Source organism: Ruditapes philippinarum, unplaced genomic scaffold, assembly GCF_026571515.1.
Source record: "Ruditapes philippinarum isolate M1 unplaced genomic scaffold, ASM2657151v2 ctg5566_1_1_1_1, whole genome shotgun sequence".
In the NCBI taxonomy this organism is placed as follows: Eukaryota; Metazoa; Mollusca; class Bivalvia; order Venerida; family Veneridae; genus Ruditapes; species Ruditapes philippinarum.
Window position 1 is genome coordinate 26,662 of NW_026855726.1, and position 18,082 is coordinate 44,743.

General features: G+C 33.6%; 1 protein-coding gene and 1 long non-coding RNA gene across 3 annotated transcripts; one reads left to right on the plus strand and one right to left on the minus strand.

The window, feature by feature from the left end:
* Nucleotides 1-5,757: 5,757 nt before the first annotated feature.
* LOC132744235 (uncharacterized) lies at nucleotides 5,758-6,927 on the minus strand. 2 transcript variants are annotated; one of them, XR_009627674.1, is made up of 3 exons: nucleotides 6,655-6,927; nucleotides 6,259-6,326; nucleotides 5,758-5,957 (listed from the first exon to the last, which is right to left on the minus strand). It is a non-coding gene; the product is annotated as an uncharacterized LOC132744235 (long non-coding RNA). The 2 variants fall into 2 exon arrangements; XR_009627673.1 differs by having other exon boundaries at nucleotides 6,259-6,927.
* A 4,854-nt stretch (nucleotides 6,928-11,781) lies between these two features.
* On the plus strand, nucleotides 11,782-16,678 carry LOC132744236 (histone PARylation factor 1-like). The gene is made up of 3 exons (XM_060732886.1): nucleotides 11,782-11,912; nucleotides 14,027-14,268; nucleotides 16,193-16,678. The coding sequence occupies exons 1-3, from the start codon at nucleotides 11,803-11,805 to the stop codon at nucleotides 16,492-16,494; spliced, it is 654 nt and encodes a 217-aa protein (XP_060588869.1). The 5' UTR covers nucleotides 11,782-11,802; the 3' UTR covers nucleotides 16,495-16,678.
* Nucleotides 16,679-18,082: the final 1,404 nt, after the last annotated feature.

An 18,082-nucleotide genomic window follows, 5' to 3' on the forward strand; every position in this document is an offset into this window, starting at 1 on the left:
AAGGAAGGAATTTTTGCTGCGACCAAATTTAACAGAATTATGGCCCTTTGTTGATTTTTAGTTTTCAACTTGTGGCACATGTAGTCCAAAAAATATTTGACCTAGAGTCATAAGATTGACAGAACAGTGGCGTGTGGGGGCATCCGTGTCCTATGGACACATTTCTAGTTTTTATTATATACTATGTTGAAATTTTGTGAACGCAACTCCTCTTAAACCGGATGGCAGATTTTGCTTAAACTTCCAGGGATTAACAACCTTAATGTGTAGATGGTAGTAAAGGAAGGAATTTTTGCTGCGACCAAATTTAACAGAATTATGGCCCTTTGTTGATTTTTAGTTTTCAACTTGTGGCACATGTAGTCCAAAAAATATTTGACCTAGAGTCATAAGATTGACAGAACAGTGGCGTGTGGGGGCATCCGTGTCCTATGGACACATTTCTAGTTTGTCATGCGCCGGTATTACGTTACCAAGGTAACTGTATGATGATTCGTTTTCAAGACACTCCAGTTACACGGCTTTTTCTTTTGTTTTCTTATTTGAGACAGATTTCCCCTTCAAGTGATATAATTCATGTTCTTCTATCAATAACTCTCACAACAATAACTGCAGTGCACAAATTTTTTGGACAACCCTTGTAGTAGGAAGTAATCCAACAAAGGAGTTTTGTGTGGTTGTCATTTATACCCATAAATCACTGCAAGTTAAATATAATTTATCATCGTATAACCTTCGAGTAACTGATTTATCCAATATGCTGGTTAATCAAATTAGTGTAAAATTTCCACAAGACATAAACAATAATATATTGAATCTATTAATTAAAAAGTACGGATACAAAACAATTTTAATAATCTATATCTTTCAAGTTATTTTTACAAGTTAATTTCCTCATTTAGGCTAAAGAGATTGAAACAATTAAATAAAATAATTGTTAAAATAATCGAAACTAAAGTCACACAATAACTTAGAATTTTGCACGATTGTGGAATAAGACTTCCTTTAAAAATGGAAAAAAAGTGTCAAACATTCAGTCTGATAAGCCATGGTATTTTGTCAGGCGGACAAAATATTGTCAGACCAACACATAATTAACAAAATCAAGTTTTTAAGCAACATGAGGGGATTTAAATTTGCCTTTTTCCGTGCCTCCACACATGTAGTTTTAAAAGTGAGCTAGAGTCAACAGACTTTACGGAATGTTGATAAACATGTGAAGCTGTGCACCTGAGGTTAGACATGTGGATTCATTCAGTTTTGTTGAGTTACTGCCCTTGACTTAGTAAAAATTTGCAATTTTTCAATTTTTGTGGTGTGTAGCTCAAATAGTATTTGACCTAGAGTGATGAAACTTTACAGGAATGTTGGTCAGCTAGTAAAGTTATGCACCAGTGGTTTCAGTTGTGGATTTATTCAGTATTTTTTATTGCCCTTGTCAGACTTAGTAAAAACTTACGATTTCCAACTTGTGTAGCTCAGTATTTTACCTGAATCATGCAACTTAATAGGAATGTTGGTCTTTGTTCATTTTTACTCTTTGAACTTTGTCCGGGACATAGCTCTAAAACTATAAGAGATATCAATGTAAAACTTTATAGGTAGATAGATCTCATTGGGTAGATAAGAACCGTAAGTCTGCCTTGCCTAATTTTGGAGTTAATTCCCTTTGGTCATTTATATTATGCCCGAAAGAATTTAGGGCATATTATGTTACGACTTCTGGCGTCTGTCCGTCCATCCATCAGTTAGCATTTTGGTTTCCACAGTTCCATTTGACCCACAATATTCAAACATCATAGGATGATTGTCCATATTGGGTAGAAGACCCCTATTGATTTTGGTTTCACAAGGTCAAAGGTCAAGGTCACTATATAACCTTAAGACTGAAAACGGTTTTCGCTCAATAACTTAAGTATTGATCAACCTACAGCTGTAAAATTTTATAGGATGAGCAGCCATGTCCAATGCATGACCCCTATCGATTTTAGGGTTATAAGATCAAAGGTCAGGGTCACAATGACCTTAACACTGAATATTGTGCTTTCTTGAGCATAACACAAGTTCCATTTGCCTTTTTGGCCCAAAGTGTTCAAACTTCATAGGATGATTGCCTATATTGATTCTATATTGGGGTCATAAGGTCAAAAGTCAATATCAAATGACCTTAATATTGATAACAGTTTTACAACTGTCAAACTTCATAAGATGATCACTTTTATTGAGTATATTGATTATATGCCTATATTATGTTATACCTCTGGCGTCTTTCCCTCCATCTGTTGTAGCATTTTTAGCTCGACTTTTCTATGAAAAGGGGAGCTATCCTACTCGCCCCGGCGTCGGCGTCGGCGTTGGCGTCACACCTTGGTTAAGTTTTTCGTACCACCCCACTTTATTTCAGAAGTAATTACAAGTATGGCTTTGAAACTTACCATACTTGTTCACCATCATAACCTCCATCTACAGACAAGAGTACATAACTCTGTCAAGGTTTTTTGACAGAATTATGGCCCTTTTTTGACTTAGAAAGTGTATTGAGCTTGGTTAAGTTTTTTTTGTACCACCTCACTTTATTTCAAAACCATTGGAGGTATTGCTTTGAAACTGACCATACTTGTTTACCATCACGACCTTCATCAACAGACAAGAGGACATAACTCTGTCAAGGTTTTTGACAGAATTATGCCCCTTTTTGACTTAGAAAATACATTGAATATGGGTAAAATCCACTTATTGCCTTAACCCTTTGAGATATTGCTTTGAAACTTTTAATGCTATTTCACATCATTACCCCCATCTGTACGCAAGAGAAGGTAACTCTGTCAAGGATTTGTTTTAAAAATTAAGGCCTTTTATCGACTTAGAATCTTGGTTAAGTTTTTAGTACCAGTCCACTTTTTGACTGAACTGTTTGAGATATTAATTTGAAAGTTGGAATACTTGTTTACAATCATGATTCCCAAACATGTCCAGGAGAAGGTAATTCTGTCAGAGATTCTTGTATTGCCTTTTACTGCAAAAACTTTTTTTATTGGCAAGCAATAAAAAAGTCGAGCGCGCTGTCTTACGGACAGCTCTTGTTACTTACAAGATAACAACTTGATGGTGGTGCTTTAGAAACAGGAACTGTATATATATGAAGGTTCTTCAGCTTATAATAAAGGAGGATTTAATTCCCATGTCGTACAAATGCTTCAATTCCTTACTAAAAAAAACAAACAAAAACACTTTTGGGGCATATAATGCTCCGCCTAGTGGTGCTCTTGTTACACTTGAACTTTGTGTGGGGCATAACTCTAAAACTATAATGAATTATAATAGAGGTGCAACGATACCTTTCGATGCATTGAAAACCGGTTTTATGAGCGCCGGTTTGATTCCCGATACCAACTGTAACATTTTCGATTTGTTTCCCCACCCAAAAGTAAACATGGAAAAAAGTGAGAGTTTTAGTCTTTCCCTTTGCGCTTTATCACGTTACATACGATTGGCCAGTTAAAACTCGGTCATCCAATCATTGGGTGCGTAATGTTTTATTTTCGACAAGTCAAAATGGCTACCAAAATCAATGTTGATAAAATAAAATAAAAAAATTCTCCTAAAAAATTAAAATCAAAGGTTTGGGAACACTTTGGGTTTCGGGAAGGCCAGGACACGGATAAAGCTACTTGCAAAATATGCTTTACCAACGTGTCATATCCAAAGTCCGGCAGTACGTCTAATTTAATGCAACATATGAAACGAAAACACGATGTGGACTTGTTTGGTGTTGCCTAATATAGTTTCACACAATTATGACAGTTGGTTGCTTAAAAGTGTTACAAGTTCGAATCAAACTTTATGTGACATTTTAGTGTTACTATCTGAGAGTCTGAGAACAGTCATCATCAATTCATAATTTTAAGAACATTTTAATTTTTTGTATGTTGAGTACTACAGTAAGTAGGCATATTTGACATTGGGATTTATTAATAATGTCAAGTGTGAAAACAAAATTCATTTTTTCTGTATTGTTTACTAGACTAAGTATTGTGTGGCAACACTGACATTAGGATTGATTATTCATTTTACATATGGGAATTATAAACAAAATATCTGAATATCAGTTCTGACATTGTGACCTTGTGAAACTTTGTTCATTATTATTTACTTTACAATTTACATACTTTGTTAAATTCCTAGTCAGCAGAAGGTATCTTTGATAGTCATGCTACTGAGATTAATGATTATTTGCCTGATTAAAATTATTTTCCAAATAGACAAGAGCTTTTTAGCTCGACTATTCGAAGAATATGAGAGCTATTGTAGACGCCCCGGCGTCAGCGTCCGCGTCGGCGTCTGCGTTGGTTAAAGTTTTTTGTAAAGTCAAATATCTCAATTATTGCTTGAGATATTCAATTGAAACTTACAATACTTATTTACAGTAACAAGGTTCATCAGATTGACAAGTTGGATAACTCTGTCTACAATATTGACAGAATTATGCCCCTTTTTAACTTAGAAATTTTGGTTAAAGTTTTTTGTAAAGTCAAATATCTCAATTATTGCTTGAGATATTCAATTGAAATTTAAAATACTTTTTAAAGTAACAATGTACATCAGTTTGCAAAATTGCATAACTCTGCCTGCAATATTTGCAGAACTATTTGCCCCTTAAATTTGAAACTTAGAAAATTTTGGTTAAAGGTCTTCAAAGATATTTACTTGAAACTTTACACATGTACTTAGGGTCATAATTTGAAGGTTATAATTGTATGTCACTGACCAAGTTCCATAACTCTATCCTGCATTAAGGCTGATTCATATCCCCTTTTCTACTTAGTCTCTTGGTTAATGTTTACATGCAAGTTTTACATATCTCAATAACTATTAAAGATATTTATTTAAAACTTCACATATGCATTAAGGGTCATAATTGTAGGTCACTGACAAAGATCCATAATTCTATCTTGCATTTAGGCTGATTTTTCTCCCCTTTTTCAACTTAGAAATTCATGGTAAAGTTTTGCTTGTAAGCTGTTATCTCTATAATTACTGAAGGGTTTGTGCTTTTTTTGGGACAATTATATGCATTCATAATAATAAAGCAGTGATTTACTTGATAAAAACATCTTAATAACAAGCCTTTGTACCTTTTCTGTCAATTTTATGTATTCATAGGTAGTTAGTATTATTATACTCAATAAAACACCCTTGTGACATTACCTTCCGAATAGTCTAGCCAATACTGTATAATTAGACTGCCTCTAAGACCTATAACATGAATTTATAAAAAAAAATTAGCCCTTTTGTGAACTTAGAAAATTTAACATTATCAAAGCTCTAACCCTTACGGAATTCACTTATAAGTCACTTATAGGCTATTTTATATGTAGATTATACTTCACTTAGTCAATTCACCTATAAGTGAAGTATATGTATTTTAAATGCAAATAAGATGTAAGTGCAGTATATGTCTGGCATTTTGACATATAAGTGAAGTATAAGTTATATATAAGTCACAAATATGTGACATGTAAGTCAAAGATATGCTCAACTTATAAGTAAGTCACATGTAAGTCGCATATATGTTTCTTGATGTCAAAAAAGCTTGAAATAAAATAAAAGTTTAGTGATTTAATTTCAAAAATGTTTATTAATTTATATTCATAGTCATATAAATGAGCAAAATACAAAATTCAACATACATATCCTTCAGTTCAATCATCTTACATTCACTATAACAAAAACAAAATAATTATTTCTAGCAGCAAGTTTTTGTTTTTTACTGGTTTTCTTGGAATCAAACACTTTATTTATACAATTATTTTGCTGGAAGTCTGTCGGTGAGGAACTGTTCAAATCATAAATTTGATCAAATGTTTCTGATTATTCAAACTACTATTTCTTTTATTGATGTCTGTTTCAGTGCTCTGCTTCTATTTCCTCGGAGAACTTCATGTGGCTGTGTTCACCTTTAAAGATAAAATTCATAATTAATTAAAAAAGATGTGGAATAAATTCAGACCATTGTATATGCAGTTATATTTCATATTTTTTATATCATCAAACTATATTAGCTATTTATGCTTATGCATATACAAATATACTAAGTTACACAGTATCTCATTTTAGTGCACAAGTCAACAGTGTTGTTTAAGAATTGCTAAAAGTCTCTATAAGAATTGATTAACTGCACTATTTGCAACAACATTTATTATGCTCTTTTCTGTGAAAGATTTAGAGCAGTAAGTATAGAGATTAAAAAAAATATACCTTTTCAGGCTCAATACTGCATATCATTATTCACCTGGCATCTCAAAGTAAGAACTGGTCCCACTAGCCTGCAATGTATGTAAAATGTAATATCAGATTTCTCCATTGAAAACAACAATAAAATGATAAATGATTATGATAACCCTGTCTTATTCAGCTGCATAAAACTACTGATTGTACTATTTAGTTCTAAAAATTCAATTAATTTAACTATTAAATCTAGATTTAAATCAATTACAAGTATTAGTAAATCTAATGGTATGAAGCTTAGAAATAAAAACAACCTTGATCTCTCAAGTTACAAATTTTAGTTTGCTGCCATCTTACTTTGATTGTTTAATACAAATGTATATAACCTGTATCAATTCTGCATAAATGTAACTCAAAGGTATTTACCTGATTTTGTTGTATATCTTCTTGTCCAAGGTGATTCTTCTTGTCATTCTTATTTACCATAACTATACTTAAACATCTTAAACAAAACAATATCTCTAAAATTCCTAAAACATCAAGTAGATTCTCTGTGATTTCCACCAGCTTGCTAACCTAAATGTTTCAGACTTACAACTGTGTACCTGGGCAGGTCCAATGTTATGTAAAACAGGGTAAATCCAAAAATCAAAGCACTCATCAGTTCTATCTTACAATCATTGAATGTGAAAAAAAATCAAATAAGTAATAGATATGTAAAGTTTAAAAATCATTATACATTTTTGAAAAAGAAAATGCAATGTCCTTTTTTACAAATTCAGGATAGGAAATGTTATCTTTCCCCAAAATAATCACATGGAACAGTCTGATTTGTAGGAATGACCAGTCAAAAAATTAGTCATGCACATATGGTGGCAAAGGCAGGTGGCCAGTTTTATCAGACCTCTGATCTATGTGGTGTATCAGTGGATGTAGAAAATATAAGCAATCTTCAGGCATATTGGTTCCTTGATTTTATATAGATTAAAAGGGCAATATAAACTGTTTATTTCAAGCACTGTTTTGTTTTTTGTTTAAATATCTAAAATACACTAGGCCTAAATGTCTTAAAAATAACACTTGTATATTAAAAAAAAATACACCTCTTTTTCTTGTTAGAATATCTTACTTCCCCGAAATTAGGTCTGTAAGAAGTACAGTTGGTAAAAACATATAGATTTCAATGTCTGTTTCAAGTTAGAAAAAAAAACAAGAGTAGAATTATGCCTTGGGTGACTTTTATGTGAAATATTTTCCTTGTGAGAAGAAATGACATGGAATTTCATTTCTGTCCATGGTAGCCTAGAAATCACTGATTGAATGCCATTTCTGTCCCAATTCCGCACAGAATATGTACCAAAATTTTTTACAGGTAATATACTTAATTGATAATCATTTTTCCTATTATCTTATTTAAAAACCCCCAGCTGTGTTCAAAAATTAATAAGCAACATTTAAAAAAAATCTTAATTGTTTGTGATTAAGGTCTAAGATTATAGTATTTTAAATTCTGAGTATTTTGATACCCATTGTGTTAAAGCAAAGAATTACAAATCAACTTCAATAAATTTTATCAATTTTTTTCATGTTTTTGTACTTAGTAATTTTTTCAGCTTTGCTCAGTAATAAAAAGTCTCGCAAAAGTTCTAAGTTTTCACTTATATCTAACATAGAAACTGGTTACTTCAAACTTTACCAGTATAAGGCACTTATAGGTGACTTGTATGTGACTTATATGTTGGGGAAAAAATGGCCAAAAGTGACTTATATGTAGCATATACCTATAACTGACTTAGACAGGTTTTTAGGTGATTTATAAGTGACTTATATGTAACTTATAGTTCTCTTATAGGTCAAGTATAAGTTGCATATAAGAAACATATAAGTCACTTAAAGTCATTTTGGTAAGGGAAATTTTACATTATCAAGGCTCTTTTACTATCAAGCACTTAGAATAGTTGAGCGTGCTGTCCTACCGACAGCTCTTGTTATTCTCATAAACATAATTATTAAGTCAAATAAGTTTATATAAAAGTTATATTACAACAGAAAAGCAAAGCACTTGTTTGAAGGCCACTTACTTTTGGAGCAGACAAGCAGAATTATATACCAAAGATAAATTAGTAATCAGAAATGTATCCAATCGAAAAAAATCGAATCAGAGTGTCTAAAATCGTTGCAGCCCTAAATTATAATAACATAATAAATATACAGAAAAAAAAATATAATAAACAAAAAAATATAATTATTTTTATGGAGGGGGGAGAGCCAATGTATATGAGCGTTAACTGTGGTTAGTGTTATAACAGGATCGCAGTGTATTTAATGGGTTTTCTGGTTGAATGATTTTTGGCTGAATTATCACCCTTGAAAAAAAACAACCAGCATTTTGGCCTGTAATGATTTTTAGCTCACCTGAGCATGCTCAGGGTGAGCTTTTAGGATCGATGATTGTCTGTCGTCCGTCATCCGTCCACATTTAGTTTGTTAACACTCTAGCAGTCACATTTATACCTCAATCATCATGAAACTTTGTCAGAATATCTCAATAATATCTCGGATGAGTTTGATCATGGGTGACCTCCGATGAAAAACTAGGTCACAGGAGCTTAAAAAATTGCAATTTTGATCCAAATATTCTAGAAATTTGTCAGGAAGGTTGTTTTGATGATTTCTAGGTCAAGTTCGAAGATGGGTCATCTCCGGTCAAAAACTAGGTCACAGGAGCTAAAAATAGAAAAAGCTTGTTAACACTAGTGGCTGCAGTTTTGATTCAAATATTCTGGAAATTTGTCAGGAAGGTTGTTTTGATGATTTCTAGGTCAAGTTTGAAGATTGGTTATCTCCGGTCAAAAACTAGGCCACAGGAGCTAAAAATAGAAAAAAAAATTTAACACTAGTGGCTGCAGTTTTGAACCAAATATTCTGGAAATTTGTCAGGAAGGTTGTTTTGATGATTTCTAGGTCAAGTTCGAAGATTGGTCATGTCCGGTCAAAAACTAGGTCACAGGAGCTAAAAGTAGAAAAATCTTTTTAACACTAGTGGCTGCAGTTTTGATCCAAATTACCTGGAAAATGGTCAGGAAGGTTGTTTTGATGATTTCTAGGTCAAGTTTGAATATAGGTCTCCGGTCAAAAATTAGGTCACATTGCCCAAATATAGAAAAACCTTTTTAACACACTAGAGGTCACATGTTTGACTCAGTTGTCATCAAACTTGGCCAGGATGCTTGTCTAAGACATTGCTTGGATGCGGTTAGTGGGTCAGGGGAGCGATCCAGGGCCATCATGGCCCTCTTGTTTGTCTTCTGCTACACAGCAGTTGTAACATGCTTCAAGTAGCTTTAAGGAATAAACTGGTAAATCACCACTCAATGCTAACTAGTCTGACAGGTTAACCACTCAAACTAAATATATTTCAATTTTTATGCTCCTTGAAAAATTTCTGGGGATCATATAGTCGCTGGGTTGTCCCTCTGTACGTCCCTCATTCGTGCCCAGCCCATAACTTTGTTATTTGAACTCGGATTTTACAACTATTTCACAGAAATAATCACCATGTTGAGACGACGTGTTGCATGCAAATTTGGGTCGCTACCTTGAAGGTCAAGCTCACAGCATCACCTTACAGCAAAGTTGTGTCTGGCCGATAACTTAGTTATTTGAAGTCGGATTTTACAACTATTTTACAGAAATGATCACCAAATTGAGACAACATGTAGTGGCAACATTTGGGTTGCTACCTTGAAGGTCAAGGTCACAGCATGGCCTTGCAGCAAAATCATGTATGGCCCATAACTTCGTTATTTGAAGTCTGTTTTTACAAATATTTTAAGAAATGATCACCATATTGAGACAATGTGTCGTGAGCAACATTTTGGTCGCTACCTTGAAGGTCAAGGTCACAGCATGACCTTGCAGCAAAATCGTGTCCGGCCCATAACTTTTTTATTTGAAGTCGGATTTTACCACTATTTTACAGAAATGATCACCATATTGAGAAGAGGTGTCTCGCGCAAGTAGGTAGATAGATCTGTGCAGTGCAAAGAACAGTAACTCTGCCTTGCCTAAGTTTGGAATTATCGTACTTTGAACTTTGTCTTTGACATAACTCTGAAACTACAAAAGATATACTTTTCTGTGTCCAAAAAAACCTAGTCGTTGAGTATCAACTGGTTCAACCGGCTCTTGTTTATCATAAATATAATGATACAAGTTGAAAATATGTCGCATAAAATACCATATGAAATAGTTTCAAACGGGGAAAAAAGTGTAACTGAAAATGGATATTGAATTTCTTATCTGTTCACTTAAAAAAATACCCAGAAATTGTGCATTTTTTATATTTATAAAAAATATTTTATATGGTCTTTTTGTCCTTAATTCTGGGCAATTTAAGCTCGACTTTTAGAAAAAAGTTCAAATATTTCTGCATTCATGTTATTCATTCTACAACAATTACAGTCCAGAAACTTTAACATTGGTCATAAATTTTATGCCCCAAAGGGCGGCATATTAAAATTGCACTGTCTGTCCATCTGTCTGTCTGTGCATCCCAACTTTTGTGTCCGGACTGTATCCTTGTTATGCATTGAAGGAATTTTAAATAAATTTCTACCACATCATGATGATGTGTAACATGTAAGACCCATGTCCCTACCTCAAAGGTCACATACTGTTAGAGTTTAAAGGTGCATGCATTTGTGTCAAAACTGTAACTTTGTCATGCATGGAAGAATTTTTAAATAACCTAGCATATATGTATACCACATCAAGACAACATGTGTCAAACACCTATGTTTCTAGTCACACTTACAGTTTGAAGGAACTTATTCTCATAAGAAGAGTCTGTAGCTTTGCCATGCATTGAAGGATTTGTAAATAACTTGGTATAAATGTCTACTACATCAAGACAACATGTTGTGTCTAAGGCCCATGTCACTACCTTAAAGGTCAAGGTCACACTAAGGTTGAAGGTACAAATTTGTGTACTGACCTTAACTTTGTCATGCACTGTGGGAGTTTTAAATAACTTGGTACAAATGTCTACCACATCAAGAAGACATGTTACATCCAAGAGCCATGTCCCTACCTCCAAGGTCAAGGTGGTAATTCTGCTATGAATAGCACTTTATTTCACAGGAACAATATTAAGCTTTTATTTACTTTTATTCTGTTTACTTTCCATAATATTTTTCTGCAATACTTGTGAAACCTTTTTTGGGGCATCCACCACTATTGCATGACAACTTTTGTTTTATTTCTAAATGAATTGTCTTTACTTCAATATTCTTCTCTGATGTGTTTGGCTTCTGAAATAAGAAAAAGTCGAGCATACTCGACCCTGCCTGGTGGTGGCTCTTGTAAACTTATTCATTTTCAAACCAGTTTCAAATAACAAGAAAAATTACTGCTTTAGGGATCATTATTTTAAATGTCAAAACAAAGTTATCCAGACTTTTCAATTAGAGATATTTTTATGTACAAATCATTGGTATTTGAGATCATGTAAATTAATTGGCACAATGAATGTGACACTACACTAAATGTCACTTTAATAAAAAGTATTTTGCTATGCTTTTCAGGGATGATCCTAAAGAAATGCCAGCATTAGTGGGAGCTAACTCAGCAAAGACTGACTGTATTATTACTATCAAGGGAGACAATTTGTTTGCAGCTGTAAGGTATTTTATTTCTCTCTTTGCAGACGAGGACAGGAATGATTCTTAGCATTACCTTACAGTTCTCTCCAACAATTTTGTAAATCATGCCCTTTGAGACAAAATTGACTCAGCCCTGAAGGTCACTTGTTTACTATGACTTGAGTCTTATGTGGAAATACATGCTTTAATCTCCTTGTATGAAACCACATGACCTTGTGTTTAAATAAATGGCATGTGGCATACAAAAGTTAAATAGAATTATACCGCTCAAGATAAAAAATGGCCATGCCTTGATTATTTTATCCGATTGCCAAATGCCAAGTGGATATTAGAAATGTCCAAACATCTGTGATTCCGTCCTAATTTTGTCTGGAGCATAACAGCGATTTTCTTCAAAGTTCATACAATGACATAGCACATTGGGAGAAAGTGCAGTGTTTAAGAATGATAACTCTACCTTGTCCAGTTTTAGAAATACTCCCCTTTATTAGATTTACTTGGCAAACTTTGTCAAAACTATAACTCCATGAAGTGCTTGAGAGATTTTCTTTAAACTTCATACACAGACATCACACATTAGTTTGAAAGGCAACATGCAAGAACAATAACTATACCTTGCCTACATTTAGAGTTGTTTCCCTTTATCAAAATTGTAAAACTTTGTCTGGAGCATAACTCCAAAAATACTTGAGGGTTTTTCCTCAAATTTCATACACTGACAGAGCACATTTGGTGGAAATGCAGAGTGTGAGTACAATAACTCTACCTTGCTTTCTTTTAGAGTTACTCCCCTTTATTTGATTTAATTGAAAAACTGTTTGAAGCATAACTGTTAAAAGTACTTGAGTGATGTTCTTCAAACTTAATGCCCTGACAGCATATTAGTAGGAAGTGCAGAGTGCAGCATATTGATAGGAAGTGCAGTATGAAGAACAGTTACTCTATCTTGCCTAATTTGAGAGTTATTCCCCATAAGATTCTTTCATGTGAGGAAACTATCCAGCTAGGGTATAGGTGGTCAGTGGTTCTACTTGGATGCCCTTTTTCCAAAGCTGCAAAGTCACCATATATATATGTGACTCAGGGACACTATAGATGTGACTTGGTGCCCATCAGAACAAAATGCACCAGGGTTAATCTAGAACAGAGATTTTGTATGGAAGTCACCACTTTGTTTACATTTCCCTTCACTTATATCAAATTATTTCACATTTAGTGCAATTATAGGCAAACATGCTCTAAATCCATGATTATAATAGTATAAGACACAATCATGTTTATTGTTTCTAAAGAAGAAAAATGGATGCATTCCAGATGTACCTTCTTGCTGTCTGTATGACTTACAAAGTAATGAACGGCAGTCTTAAAGTTTAAAATCACTATGATATATGACTTAACCATAAGTCTTCTGGTAGTAACTGAATCTGCCCATGCAAAACAATTCAATTAATATTTAAGGGCATCTGTGGCAGAGTTGTTAAGGTAATTGGCCTCAAACCACATGCTCCTCATGGCTGTGGGTTTGGTTCCCGATTTTCTTGCTAAGGACTTTGGATTTAAATATGTAAGGAAGATATCCAGCCAGCTTAGGAACATTGATGGTTCTTAAGTCAGGTGCCCATCCTTGCCTGTAATAGTGTACGGATGGGCAGCTGCCAGTTAAGCTGGAAAATTGTCAAATGACCTCAGATTATTCCCCCCCCCCCCACACACACACACACAGACACACCCACTCTCACACATACACCTAGAAATAACAAGAACAACATAAAAACTACATATGAATGCTTATCATACCTGCTTTAAAGGTTTTTATAGACTACATAAATCATAAATTTGTTGTAAAATATTAGTAGATTCATTCTTGGAATGCTTGATTAGGAATGATTTATTTATCCAGTCCATATAGGCATAAAAGAAGTTTAATTTACAGAATAAAACCACATAATGTCAGAAAATAGCTAAAAAAAAGTTTTAAAAAAATAGTCAATATAAGCAAAATTGAAACTTATTTCAGAATGGAAAAAATAAAAAAAATAAAAAGAGCAATATTTATATTTATTGCTGTTGATATGTTGGCATATAGATGATATACAAACTGTATATCTATAAATCATTTTGTTCTCCGATTTCAGTGCCTACATTGATGATAAACTTAAATCTAAAGAAGTCAGTGCGAGCAATAAAACTAAGTTGAAAGAATTATCAGAGAGACTTCAATCATGTGCCAAGAAGAATAAGCAAACATTAGAATTGAAATCTAAGCGAATAAAGGAACGAGAGAAGAAAGTTGTGTGTAAAAGTTTTCACAAATGTGGCATTGTCGTGCCAGTGGACGAAAATGAAGTTGGTTATCGAGAAGTACCGGAAACACCTGGTAAGATAGATGGAGGTGATCAGGAATGAATCTCTTTTTCCTTTTTGAGGTCATCTGAGTAAACTCAGGTGACCTATGGCTATCCATTTTTAGCTTAACTATTTTGCTGAATATTCGAGCTAATGCAGTCACCAATTTGTCGGCATCCCTGTGGTTAAGTTTGTGAGTGTAAGCTGGTATCTCCAAAACTACTGAAGGGAATGGATTCAAACTTCACACACTACTTTTCTGTGATTATTTAACATGATTGGCACTAGCAACTCGATTTGCTTTTTTCCATAATTATGTCTCTCTTTCGACTTAAAAATTTTTGGTTGTAATTTTGCTTGTAAGCTGGAATCTCCATTACTATTGAAGGGTTTGTGCCTTTTTTTTGACAATTTTATGCATTCATAATAATCAAGCAGTGATTTAATACTCGATAAAACGTCTTCATAATTAGCCTTTGTACCTTTTTGGAGCAATTTAAAACTTTAAAAATTAATGCAATCTTTGAAAATCTTCTTTACTCCTGGGCATCAAGCAGTCAAACTGTTGACATGATTGTAATAAGCATTAAGCCCCCTACTAAAAATTGTGAAATTCATGACCCCAGGGTCAGGGGTTCTGGTGCTAGGGCGGGGCTGAGACTGTTGAATATATAGTGAAAGTACATTGTTTCATAAAAAATCTTGTCTGCTCCTGGTTTAGGAAACCAAGTAAATGCATAGTTATGATGAGAGAGAAATAGAATATTAAGGACTAAATTTTAAAGAATGAGCATAGTCACCTTTCACTGCTTCATTCTGCAGACCTTTCTGGTCCTGCATTAATTTTATGACAAAAGCCTGATAGGCTTTCAATTGCTGTCCTTAGCCATGATTGTTAAGGAGGTACATATATACATTTAAATCTTAATAAAGGAGCTCCAGAGAAATTCCAGGGGTATTTTTTTTACTTAATACAATAGAGGCCTTCCCAGATAAAAATTTTTTAAACTTTAAATAGAGCAACTTGGAAACTTAAAATGAAAAAAATAAAAAAAGACAAAATAGAAAAAAAGGTGCCATTTATCCTGATTTGAGTTTTAAGCATTGACAAGCTTTTTCTGTAAAAAACTAAGTGAGAGAATGATCTGAAATTTTGCACACAAATTATTGGTATAGACCAACATCAATGGTATAAATGTCTCAAAAAATAATTTGTAGTCCCTTCATATCAAAAACCTTCAATGAGGCTACCATGCATTTAGATGATGAATTAAATTTTGTTGAACAGTGCTACTTTTCTAGTTAAATGAAAATCATTGCTGAAACAGTGAGCTCCTGGAACAGTCTCTCATCAACTTATTATGTTTTATTGTTTTGCAGCATGTTATTCGATTGGTTTGATCTGCACTACCAAATAGGGATATGGGGCTTTCTAACTGTAAACGGAACCAAAGAGAACAATAGAGTTCATTCTGTAACAATAGAGGAAGGGGTCAATGGCCCTCTAGTAAATAAAATAAAATGAAATAACAATAGTAAAGTCCTTTTATCCCAATTTGGTCACATGTCCATCCGTCCCACATAGTTCCTGATTACTAAATCGTGAAAAGCATTGGCCCATTACCCTAAAGCTTCATAGACCGGTGTTTTGATCTTCACCAGTAGATGACACCTATTGATTTTTGGGCAGAGGGTTCAGAGGTCAAGGTCACATGGCAAAACAGTTTCTGAGCAACATTGTATGCAACTTCCTGACATGCTGAAGAAGATGATAGGCATATTTTAGCAACATTTCTTGTTGCTATTTAATCAGTACTGGTGTAAAATGTTGTGAAAAAGAAATAAGGATGCCAGGCTGAGTTCATTTTATAAGCAAACTTTTTTTTTGCAAATCTATATGTTTACACAAAACCTCCTTTTCCTAACACTTAGTCTCGTTTTCTTTCCGATTTCAGCCGATCTGAAAAGAATGTTTAAAAAGATTGCGGATAGTAAAACCGATGCAGAGCGGGACAAAAACTTTGAGCCACTACAGGAGATAATAACACTTATTCAATTCGCTAATGATGAGTGTGACTATGGTGAAGGTCTCGAACTTGGGATTGATTTATTCTGTTACGGCGGGGAAACTTTCCATACCACAATTCGGCAGTTGCTGTCACTAGCGTACGATCTGTTAAATAGAGAAGAGTATGGACGAATTATTGAAGCTCATTTAAAACATCGGAAACGGGGAGATGATTTGAGCCAGTTATGATTTGTTGTGATTTTTCAAACAGTCTGATTTAGTCTGGCTGCAGAATTTGAAATTAAATATTCTTTATCGCCTGCCTTTGAAGCAACTGTTGGTTATGTTCGGCATAGAAAAAGTAGTTCAGTAGAGTAGTTGTATTGTTAACTTGTAGAAGGTTCTAAGGATAAATATATAACTATGTTTTGACCAGTATATGATGCTAATTTACCAGTATATAAAAAAATGAATCTATTTTGAACCAATGAAAATTTGTGTATCATATTCTTATATGTATAGTATTAAATAGGATCTAGATGTGTAGAAAATATAATTTTTAACCCTGTATTCAAAGATAGCAATCAAAATAAGTTATTTTTATGTAAATGTAGTGTTGGTAAAGAATTGTCCAGTTCTATTTATAATAAATGTGACTTGAAAATGAATGATAAAATTATATGTGAAATTCAATTTCTTGCTTTCCTTTAAACCAATGACTTGATATTAACCAAACTACACTGTAATAATTCTTGTGTGGTCACCTGTCAAGTTGGATACATCTTTAAGCTCTATCTATACGAGTGGCTTCAAAAATTCCTCACTGGGGCATATAGTGTTACCCTGTTCTTTCATTCCGTCATCATCAGTTTCCGTTCATTATCTTAGTAACGGTTGCACACATTCAACTCAAATTTGGCATATGGATATGTCATGAGAAAATACGGGTCAAGTTTGAATTTGGTCATGGTTCGATGATTTTTAACATAGTAATACCCCTTTTACTTTGAAAATGATATGGAATTTTCAGTTTACGTTCATTATCTCCCCAACGGTATTACACATTCAACTCAAACTTCACATATGGATAGGTCATAAGGAAATACAGGTCAAGTTTGAATTTGGTCATGGTTCAATAATTTTTTGCAGAGTTATGCCCCTTTAACTTTGAAAATAATATGAAATTTTCAGTTTCCATTCATTATCTCCCCAACAGTATTACATATTCAACTCAAACTTAAAATATGGATATGTCATGAGAAAATACAGATCAAGCTCGAATTTTGTCATGGTTCGATGATTTTTGGCAGAGTTATGCCCCTTATACTTTGAAAATAATATGAAATTTTCAGTTTCCGTTCATTATCTCTCCAACAGTATTGCACATTCAACTCAAACTTTACATATGGATACGTGAAAGGAATGAGCAGGTCAAGTTTGATTTTGGTCATGGTTCAGTGAGTTTTAGCAGAGTTATGCCAACTTTGAAAATGATATGAAATTTTCAGTTTCTGTTCATTATCTCCCCCAACAGTATAACATGTTCAACTCAAATTTGACATATGGATACGTTAAAAGAATGCTCAGGCCAAGTTTGAATTTGGTCATGGTTCAATGATTTTTTGCAGAGAAATGCCCCTTTCAACTTGAAAATAATATGAAATTTTCAGTTTCTGTTCATTATCTCCCAAACAGTGTTACATATTCAACTCAAATTTTAAATATGAATATGTCAAAGGAATGAGCAGGTTAAGTTCGAATTTGGTCATGGTTCAATAAATTTTGGCAGAGTTATGTCCCTTTCACTATGAAAATAATATGAAATCTCCTCTAGGGT

Bases quoted from the DNA above. Each gene is read 5' to 3' on its own strand.
- LOC132744236 (XM_060732886.1), top strand. From the start codon at position 11,803: ATGCTTTTCAGGGATGATCCTAAAGAAATGCCAGCATTAGTGGGAGCT. The intron at 11,913-14,026 runs GTATTTTATTTC...CTCCGATTTCAG, and splicing joins AATTTGTTTGCAGCTGTAAG to TGCCTACATTGATGATAAAC. The intron at 14,269-16,192 runs GTAAGATAGATG...TTCCGATTTCAG, and splicing joins AGAAGTACCGGAAACACCTG to CCGATCTGAAAAGAATGTTT.